We start from the raw sequence: 10,892 nt of genomic DNA on the forward strand, positions 1-10,892 counted from the left end.
GCACTACTGGCTATTCTAATGTCTACTAAAATTCTAGGATTAAGACATTAATATTTCTCAAGTGACCTCAGCCATGTTCTTTTTGGTTTGCGTTTTGTCATTGTTCTGGTTACCTTGGAAACAGACTGGTATTTGCATGCAGGAGTTTCACTGGGCAGTGCTTTTTGGGAACAACTCCAGGGTGCGGGAAGGTAAAGGAAGCAGGATTGGGCAAAGGGAGAAGTTGAGTTGCAGTGCGGATGTAACAGAAGTTTCTTCCAGCCCGCGGGGGAGCCTTTTAGCTGGCGTGGCCACTTGGAGTTGTCCCTAATTGAGGGGTGGTGGCCACACCTTTGTACTCCCTCTTTGGTCAGTGGTTAGAAGTGGGCTGCTGCTCCCTGCCCACTCACATAGAGTGGGACTTTGGGCAGGGTGCCTCCTAGTGAGAGGGTAGGCAGAGGGTAATTCTGGGATGCCTTACAGCTGGAAGCCATAAGCTGCCAACACTGCCAGCAGCGGGGAGCGTATGGGCCTTAATCCTGAAGAGGGGGATGTGGGTGGCATAGTTCAGGTCGAGAAGGGGGCACAGACCTGCTGATCTCTGTGCCAAGACCACATCCTTAGTTCCGCAGGGAGCGTTGTGTGCTTCAGGATCCCGTCAGCAGTGGGCAGTGCTCACGTGCCCTTTCCCCACCGGTGTCCATCAGCAGGGCTTCTCTCCGTTTTATGTGGAGAGGAAGATTCGCTAGTGTCTTTGAGTCTCTCCTATTTATTAGCGGAATTGACAACCATGATGAGGGAATAAAAAACCATTACATTGAAGTATAGCATTCACACAGAAAAATAGTTGAAGAGAGGGGTCTCTAGGCACACTTAGACCCCACAGTACTTAAAGAACTTAGAGATGTGTTCATAGTACACTTTCAGCCCTCTGAGGAGTCCCAGACATGGGAGGGTATCCACCTCATGGAAAGAACATTGCCAACATGCTAGTTTGGTGGGTTTTAAGGGGACAAACTGTAGTTTTGGAAAAGATTCACTATCACTGTCTAGAACTTTTCCAAAATAGATTATTGAATAGCTGATCATCAAGAATCACCATGGGTTCTTAAAGTCAGTCCTTCACTTCCTTTATTGATAGCCATGTGGGACTCTGGAACAGTGTTGAATTAACCCTGAAGGTAATCTGCAGATAATTCAGGTCGGTGCTTGATGTGGGTAGAGGGATAAGCTCCGCGATGGAGCTGTCATAAGGATAAGGCATTTCAAGACGCACTCAGACAACCCTAAGCTTCAGAATATGTAATGGTGGATAAGCTTGTTCCCCTCCCCCCCCCCCCCCCCACCCAGTAACCCAATTTTGGAAAGACAGAGTGGAAAATGACCATTGTAAACATTCATTTCTCTTCACTCCCCAGTTATGATCAATGGAAAATACTGCTGTCCAAAGATATACTTCAACCACCGTTGCTTCTCAGGGCCATATCTGAACAAAGGAAGAATCGCTGAGCTGCCTCAATGTGTAGGACCTGGGAACTGTGTTCTAGTCCTCAGAGAGGTGAGATTCTTGCCTCGGGCTAGAGAACTTGGGGATTTCACAGCAGCCTCAGAGACTCGTGTACACAGGAATCCGCCCTCCATAAATGTGGCAACTCTGGGGTTATTGGAAGCAGCTCACTCTTTTTATGTATTGTTCCACAAACCAGACACATCATTACTTTTGCTTCCGAGGGAATATCACCTAAGCATTTCTCCACATACAGCAGCAGGTTCACCTCTGCCAGCATAGACAGGTCTTTTGTCAGAGGCCACCTGAGCGCTGTGCAAGGATGAGCAGGGGCATCGTCTGGGAGTCAGAGGCTGTGTGGCGCTCACAGGGACCATGAGACAGCTGCTCGCCGGCTGTACCTCCTGAGCTTTCCAGCCAGCCGCCGCGCGCTGCGCACAACATCTGAAAAGACTGTTGGGATTTTTAGTCTGTGGGATGGCAGGGCAGGGTCTGGGGAGGCCGAGCTTCTGTGTATACCATGACTGGCAAAGGATTTAGAAGCATATGCCAGAGTAGTTTTTAATTCATGGTGCCTATTTCTTCCTGACCATAATAATGTTTTGAAGGTCTAAGAGAGTGTGATCTCCTAAATGACATTCTGGGGGATAGCAAGATTCTAATGGTCTGCTTTTCTCATTCCCAACCCGTATTTCGGCTTTCAAAACGGAGCACAGGTCCTCACTTTACTTATCAATGCAGCCTATAAACCCAGTCGTGTCCTTCGGGAGCTGCAGCTAGACAAAGACTCTGTGTGGCATGGATGTGGGGAGGTCCTAAAAGCCAAGTGAGTAGACTTTTCTGCCCTTTATTCTTATTTGTCTTTAATGGGCCATAGAATTCCTTCTTTCATGAATAATGTTAGAGTAGTTATGTTCCCTCAGACAGTTCTTCAACTGTTTGTGGTGAAGGACCAGGTTTGTTTTCTTTTTTAAGTTTCTATCCTGTTGTAGGCCAGCACTGTTATAAAATACGGTAAAAATGAGGTGTAAGAAATAGGAAATTGAAAGAACATAGAACGCAAAAATAATTTGTTTTTAGATTTAAGAGCCATAAAATTACTTTTGCAAATTACCGTGAAAGTTTAAAAACATTTGCTCTTGTTTTCTGACCTGGTCTTGCCATGCATGGATGGGGGACAGTTAGCAGGTCAACCTGGTCCATGACCACACTCTGAGGATCACTGCCCAAGGGTAAAGAAAGACTTCCTAGAAGTCACTTTGCTTTTAGTAGTTAGTGTAGAAGCACCTATGTGAAAACCTTAAACTGAGGAACTAGAAAACAAGAGTCTTATTTGCTACTATAAAAATTCAGTGCTTAGCTGTCATAGCTACTTAAGTGATAAATTTGATTTAAGTACAATATGCATAAACTCATATTCAGAATCCTCAGACTATAAAGGGCATAGACTCTTCTGAAAAGCAAAGATATTTTTCAGGTCTTTGAATGCACTTGATTTTTTTCTGGGTAATCACTAGCCCAGTAAACTTTGTGTCTGGCATCTTCCACGGCAGATACAAAGGAAAGAGTTACCGGGCTACTGTTGAGGTAGTGAAGACAGCGGACCGGGTGACCGAGTTCTGCCGGCAAACCTGCATCAAACTGGAGTGCTGTCCTAATCTCTTCGGCCCACGGATGGTTCTGGACAAGTGTTCTGAGAACTGCTCTGTGCTTACAAAGACCAAATATAGTGAGTCAGGTTTCTCAAACTTGTTAACTATAAAGCTGGCCATACTTTATATCTTGGAAAGTTTTTATTTTGCAGACCTTCACCTATAGCAGAGGTATGCAAACTGTTTCTGTAAAGGGCCAGATAATGAATATTTTAGGCTGTTGGTCAGATGATCTCTATTGCATATTCTTCTCAGTTTTATTTTTACTTTTTAAAAAACACTTTTAAAGATGGAAAAGCCATTTTTAGCTCGAGGCCATGAACCAGATTTGGCCCACAAGCCCAAGTTTGCTAACTTTCACATACAGTATGTATATAAATTAGCTGTTGCATTGAATAGGATATGTAATTCATTCATACAGTGTGCAAGTATTTATTATGTGTCTACTGTGTGCCACCACTGTTCTAGCACTGAGATCGGGATGCTACAGTAAAGAAAAAGAAAATTCCTGTCCTCATTGAGTTTACATTTTAATGTGGGAGATAGATAATAAACAAGTGAACAAATAGAGATAGGTACCGTGGAGAAAAGCGAAGCAACTTAAGCGAAGTAGGGGTGTGAGGAAGGCTAGGGTGGGTTGCTGTTCACAGATGGCTAGAGAGGTCTTCATGCAAGGTGTCAAGCCAAAGGAAGCAAGAGAGCCAGCTATGTAGACCGCAGGGTGAGAGTGCTCCGGGCAGGGGGCAGCCAGAGCGCGCCTCGCATCTGCCCGGAGCAGCACAGAAGCTTGGGTAGTTGGGAGGCATCAATAACTGGAGAGGAGGTGGCTGCGGGCCTCACTCAGAACTGTCAAAACAACACCTGTTCCCTCTCATTGCTTATCTTCTCCCATGTGAAACTGCACCCAAAAAAAAAAAAAAAAAAAGTCACACAAGATGAAATTTCCAATTTGGAGCCTTGTCACGGCATTGTTGCCCAAAAACAAAATTCTGATCCTACCCTTCCTTAAATTTTACAAGCCCTGATGTCACTTGGGAGACTTAATACAGAGGAAGATTTTACCTTGTTAAATTTGAAGACTTCTTTTAGGGACCTCTAATCCTGTGCCTCTTAAGCTTTATCATGCATGCAGATCAGCGGAGGATCTTGTTAAAATCAAAGTTCTGATTCATCAGGTCTGTGGGTATCTGGGATCTAAATGTGTCTGCTTTTCCAGTGAGCTCCGAGACACTGTGTTTGATGCTGCTGAGCTGAGATCATTTAGCATGATGAGCTTGCTAATCAATGTTTGAATCACAAAGTCATATAGGAGCCTAACTTTGTCGTTTCTATTTATATTTGTTGGACTAAAAAGCAGGGATTGTCTTAGCTTATTATTGTGTCAAATTCAGCACTAAGTTTAGCATATTGCAGGTATTAGTATCTAAGTGAAATATATCTGTTCTCTAAATACATGTATGTCACTTTGAGCTTATGGAAGATATGTGGATTTTATTATGCTTTTTGTCTAAATTTATTTTTCGTAATGATATAAGCCTAGACTTTGGAGAGAGTGTTTATAATTTTTCCCAGTTAGTAATTTGAGTGATACCAAATGGATTTATATACTTTAGAATTCATTTTTTACAAAAAATTACATTCTATTTTGTTACTACCTTAATAGGTAACATACATATTTAAAATTAGAATATATATGGTTCATTTTTGGAATTGTCTTTGTATTCTAAAATTTATATGAAAATGCACAGGATCTAGAATAGCCAAAACAATCCTGAAAAAGAAGAATAAAGTTGGAGAACTTACTCTGACTTCAAGTTTTACCATAAAGGTTTAGTTATCAGTAGTGGGGTATTGATTAAATAGTTACACACAGTGATGGGACAGAACAGAGAGCCCACATATAGACCCAATTTTATGTGGTTAAATGATTTTCAGCAAAGATGAAAAATGTAACAGGGAAGGGAAATTCTCTCAACAAATGGTACTGGTACAATTAGATTTCCAAATCAAAAAAACAAGAACAAAACTCCTTGGCCCCTACCTCACTGTATATGAAAACTAATTCAAGGTGTATCACAGACCTAATGTAAAAAGCTAAAACTATAAAGTTTCTAGAAGAAAATAAGATAGCCTCAAGATCCTGGGGTAAGGAGAGATTTCTTAGAGAGGATGCACTAACATAAAGGAAGAAATCACCAAAATTAAAAACTTCTCAGAGAATTCCTCTCCAGAATAGAGCAAATACTCCCACAACTCAGTAGTAAGAGAAGTGTGGCAGCAACAGAAAGCTGGTGGTTGTACGACATTGTGAATAAGCTAAATACCACCAATTGTGCATTTGAACATAGGTTAATTGTATGTGACTTTTACCTCAATTTTTTAAAAATTAAAAAGAAAATGTTCTGGAATTAGATAGTGGTGATTGTCACACAACATACTGAATATACTAAAAATCACTGAATATGTACACTTTAAAATGATGGATTTTATATCGTGAATTATATCTCAATAAAAAAGAAGCAAAAAGAGAAAACCATTCTAAAAATGAATAAAAGGCTTGAATAGGCACTTCACAAAAAAGATACACACATGGCCAATAAGCACATGAAAACATGCCAATACCATTCGTCCGGGGAGATGCAGATCTAATCTATAATGAGAAATTACTGCACATCCACTAGATTGGCTAAAATGAAAAAGATTTGACAGTCCTTCAAGTTGGCAGAGGTGTAGAGCAACTCATACATTGCTGGTTGGGATGTCAAATTATGCAACCCTTTTAGAAAACTGGCAGTTCCATACATCTATGGTCTGGTCCAGCAGTTTTACTCCAGGAAAGTGAAAACATGCCCACCAAAAGCCTGTACAAGAATGTTCATTGCCACATAATAACAGCCAAAACCTGGGAACAGCCAAGATGCCTGTCAACAGGAGGATAGTTAAACTGGTATATTCTATACAATGGAATGCTGTTCATCAATAGAAGAGAATGAACTATTTATACGTACTGCAGCATAGGTGAAACTCAGGAACATTATGCTGAGTGAAAGAAACCTTGTCCCAAAAGTATCTACTGAATGGTTCTATAGATGAGGCAAAACTAATCTATACCAACAGAAATTAGAATACAGTTGTGGTAGCTTCTGGTGAGGGGGACTGACTGGGAAGGGACCCTGGGGACTTCCTAGGTTGATGGAGACATTCTGTATCTTCATAGGGGGAAGGTTAATTCAGGTTTATGCATTTGTTGGTACTAATTATACTGTACATTTAAGATCTGGACAGATGAGATTACTCCACAGCATGGAGTTTAACCTTAATCAAATACACTGTACCTGTTTTCTGCTGTGCTAGTAGAATCTCTTGCAGTGCAAGGTGTACAGAAGTCATGAAGTTGTCTCATTTTTCTTTGTCATTCATATTTAGCACACTATTATGGAAAGAAGAAAAATAAAAGAATCGGAAGGCCACCTGGTGGGCATAGTAACTTAGCGTGTGCCCTGAAAAAAGCCAGTAAGAGAAGGAAGAGACGGAAAAATGTTTTTGTCCATAAGAAGAAACGCTCCTCTGCATCTGTTGATAACACCCCAGCAGGCTCGCCCCAGGTATGAGATCTGTGAGGTACCGTCTTGTCTAGAAGCCGAGATTTACTGCTCTGTAGTCCAGACACAGAAGGAACACCTGCAGGCCTCTCTAACTCAGATCCCTGCTCAATAGAAGGTGGTTTTGTGACCTGAGAGCTGGTTTGTCTTGAATTTCAGTGAGACTTTTCCCTCCATTTCCTCTAGGGAAGTGGAGGTGAAGATGAGGATGATCCAGACGAAGGCGATGATGATTCCCTAAGTGAGGGCAGTACATCTGAGCAACAGGACGAGCTACAGGAAGAGTCAGAAACGTCTGAAAAAAAGTCATGCTCTTCCTCTCCCACCCAAAGTGAGATATCTACATCGCTGCCTCCAGACAGACAACGGAGAAAAAGGGAGCTTCGCACTTTTTCATTTTCTGATGATGAGAATAAACCTCCTTCACCAAAGGTGCCATTTTTAAAATGCACTGTCATTTTTTTCTCTCTCTAGACTTGCCCTCTGAGAAATGATTGTTAATGATGTTGTCATTCCATTTATTTCAGTGGCTGCTTATTTTAAGTCAAAAAAAAACAAAAAAAGTTTCATTGCTAATTTATCTGTAGTAGTCTGTCATTTAGTTTAGGGAAAACTGCCCCCCTTTTTTTTTTAATAATATATATGGTCCTGTAGAAATAAGTTATTTATCCTTTTGATTCTTGTTAAACTATTTTGTTTGGTGTATTTAACATACACATATATGCATATTATATAACATACACACTATAAGAATGGCAGTTAAGTTACTGTTTTATTTTTAAATTTTTTTTTTCAACGTTTTTATTTATTTTTGGGACAGAGAGAGACAGAGCATGAACGGGGGAGGGCAGATAGAGAGGGAGACACAGAATCGGAAACAGGCTCCAGGCTCTGAGCCATCAGCCCAGAGCCCGACGCGGGGCTCGAACTCACGGACCGCGAGATCGTGACCTGGCTGAAGTCGGACGCTTAACCGACTGCGCCACCCAGGCGCCCCAAGTTACTGTTTTAAAACTGGGTTGTAGGTGCACCTGGGTGGTTCAGTGTCTGACTCTTGGTTTCGGCTCAGGTCATGATCTCACAGTTCATGAGTTCAAGCCCTACATTGGGCTACATGCTGACGGTGTGGAGCCTGCTTGGGATATTCATTCTCTCTCTCGCTCTCTCTGTCTCTCGCTCTCTTAATTAATTAATAATTAATTAATTAATTAAAAATAAATATATTAAAAAATAAAACTGTATTTTAAATGTATTGCATGAACTGAAGCAGTAAATGATTTCTCCTTATGATGTAGTTAAGCCTTCTCTCTTCCCAAGTAGCATCCCATTGCTTCAGCACCCTACCAGAGACTGAGTTGAAATAAACCAAGGAACAAATGGGAGATTTAAAAACCATTTTTCTCTGTTAAATTGTCCAAATTATTTGTGCTGAAACTTCGAGATAAATTCTTCCCCACTGGTATTTCTTATTATCAAAGATAGATATTTCCTGAATACCTAACGTATATGGACCTTGGCCATCTTTGCTGGGAGAATTCATGCCCTAAAACCACTTTAAATCTTGCCTCAAAGGGTTATGGATTTCTATAGAGAGACTTTTTTTTTTTTTTAGAATAAAATAGCTCTGACATCTTTTGGTTTGCTTTTGTTATGGGGACTGAAGGAAATAAGGATTGAAGTTGCTGAAAGGCTTCATCTGGACAGTAACCCCCTGAAGTGGAGTGTGGCAGATGTTGTTCGGTTCATCAGATCCACCGACTGTGCTCCATTAGCAAGAATATTTCTAGACCAGGTAATTTTAGAGACCTTTGATTTTCGTTAATTTGTCTCTTTTGCAAAGGACTATGGATGTAACAGCAATTTATTTACAAGTCGGAAGAAAAATATTTCTATCCAAAAGGAAAGAAATGTATTTCCTCTTTTACGAGTAGTAGAAAGATGATTTTAAAAGGCTATTGAGCTGACTTGTTCCACAGTTGAAACAGATTATCATTGCATTGCCATTTTTCCTAAGACTTTGTTTCCATCCCCCAAATGTTTAAATGGCTTAAAATCAAGCATGCCATGCTTAATTGTGCTCTTCTTTTCCAAAAGAATGACTTGCTTGTTTTTAAAAATAATTAACATCTATAATGTGTTAGAATCTAAAGTGGTGATCAGTTTAGAGGCAAGTTTTCTGAAACGAATAATCTGTGACCTTAAATAAATACTAAATTAAATTTTGTTTGGATAATTGGGGAGATTCCAAACTGAACATGTTTGAAGAGCTCATCAGCCTTTTATGAATGTTACAGAGTAGGAAAATGTTGAAATTTATAATTAATATTTTCTTTCAGTTTTAGAAAGAGTTCTCTAAAGAGATGTTTCTTTGGCACATCTAGTTGCCAGTTACAAAACTAGTTTGTTTATTGAATTTCTGCAGAGCAAAAAGTGTAGAATAGTTTCTTATCCTTGGTAAAAGTTTGTCATTAATTCTGAAGACTCATTAGTATGGAGGACTGTGAGGGGCACTTAGGAGAAACTGTGTGATACTTGTTTAAAGGGGAAAAATTATAAAGGAAAGCACAGGGACTCTGATTTTGACACAAGCCAAAGTGAACAAGGGGCTGACTTGATGGAGCTGCCATCCATGTGCACATCATAGATAATTTGTATTTTATGCCTTAACAGGAAATTGATGGGCAGGCCCTATTGCTCCTTACCCTTCCCACTGTTCAAGAATGCATGGACTTAAAATTGGGCCCTGCCATCAAACTTTGCCATCACATAGAGAGGATCAAGTTTGCTTTCTATGAGCAGTTTGCCAACTGAGAAGGACAACCAAAGTGAGCTGTGTCTTTGAAGCACAAATGCAGCGAATCCTTCTCCCCACTCTACAAGTGGCACTGACACGGTCCTGGGGCTCCGGGCCCTGCAGACGTCGGCTTGCTCTCTTTGCACTTTCAGGGAAGGAGGACCCACACTGAGGAAGCAAACACTGCACAGAAGTGGCTCTCCTGCCAGTGGAAATGTGGGCATCTGTTGGTCAGCAGATTGCAGTTTTAAAAAAAATAAAGGTTGTGAAGAAAAGACTCCTGTAAGAAGAATAAGCATTTCCAGTGGTGTGGCCTGAAAACAAAGAATAATCTAGGCTGCTGGAAAGCATCCTTATGGTTGTTTTCTTTTTGTTCTGTTCCTTCCCATTGTAGAGTGAACTTTGTTCTCTGCTTTCCCTTTCTTGGAAAGAGAGGACATAGCTTTAAGTCAGCACTGATTTGGGACTGTGCCTAAGGCACATCAGTGCTTCATTGTCATTGTGTTTTTAAGCTTTTTTAAATTAAAACAGTTCATTTTGGGGATGATTACGTGGCTCTAGGGTTTTGAATGTACAGTCACACTTTGATCCATTTTAAAAGCTATTCTTAGGAGTTCCTTTGTTTACTACCTCTGTTGATGATTGAGCTTACAGCCATGTATAAGGTTTTTTGTATGATGCCATTTTTAAGCAACATGAACACTAAATCTATGACAGAACCTGGAGGGGGAAAAAAAACACTGCTTAAAAATCACATGCGAGCACTTACACAGTTCCTGACCTGATGTGAGAACCCTACTGTCATTGTTCCCTGTCTGGAGCCAGCGTGGGCTCCCGGTTTTAGGTGGTCTCTCAGAGATTGTGGGCATTTCCATTTAGTTGCTCTCTTCCTGTCAGTTCTCAGAGGGACTTCAGTGGCTTTTATTTTATGTTTACTTTTCTCTACAGTTGTCTGTTTCCTTTCTAGAGTCCTCACTTTGGGTAAAAATCAGTAGGTGTTCCTTGGACCTACAGTAAGCCCATCTCCCTTTCTTTCTTGGGGTCCCCAGCAGATAGAGTAGAAGTACAAGAGAAAAAATGTTTCAGGGGGTGATGCAGAGCACGGAGTTTCTGTAAAACTGTGTCCTCATATCCTCAGTGGCTGCACAAAGATTGAGAGGTGGTTAAGGATTCTGGAAACCTCTTTGCCTAGTCACATTTACATGTCTTTTTGGTTAAACCTTTAAATGGCATGTAATCTACAAGCTGAAGGTTCCCACTCAGCAGTTCAACAACTTGGTTTTCTTTTCGGTGTTTCTCTTGGCCCGGCTCAAGTTGACATGAAACTACAGGCGAATTTTCACTTAAGACAGCACTGC

General features: G+C 40.8%; 1 protein-coding gene across 14 annotated transcripts in view; it reads left to right on the forward strand.

Moving 5' to 3' along the window:
* The window catches only part of SFMBT1 (Scm like with four mbt domains 1), a 130,215-nt gene extending 120,134 nt beyond the window's left edge, over positions 1 to 10,081 (forward strand). For all 14 annotated transcript variants that reach the window (XM_086697946.1, XM_086697945.1, XM_086697942.1 and 11 more), the window contains 7 exons: positions 1,398 to 1,537; positions 2,203 to 2,312; positions 3,040 to 3,215; positions 6,565 to 6,743; positions 6,927 to 7,172; positions 8,404 to 8,532; positions 9,411 to 10,081. In XM_086697946.1, coding sequence (XP_086554072.1) covers positions 1,398 to 1,537; positions 2,203 to 2,312; positions 3,040 to 3,215; positions 6,565 to 6,743; positions 6,927 to 7,172; positions 8,404 to 8,532; positions 9,411 to 9,551 — 1,121 coding nt within the window. In that variant the 3' untranslated portion in view covers positions 9,552 to 10,081. The remainder of the gene's footprint in view (positions 1 to 1,397; positions 1,538 to 2,202; positions 2,313 to 3,039; positions 3,216 to 6,564; positions 6,744 to 6,926; positions 7,173 to 8,403; positions 8,533 to 9,410) is intronic.
* Positions 10,082 to 10,892: the final 811 nt, after the last annotated feature.

This window comes from Puma concolor, chromosome A2 (genome assembly GCF_028749965.1).
Source record: "Puma concolor isolate L17-30 chromosome A2, mPumCon1.1.hap2, whole genome shotgun sequence".
Taxonomy (NCBI): Eukaryota; Metazoa; Chordata; class Mammalia; order Carnivora; family Felidae; genus Puma; species Puma concolor.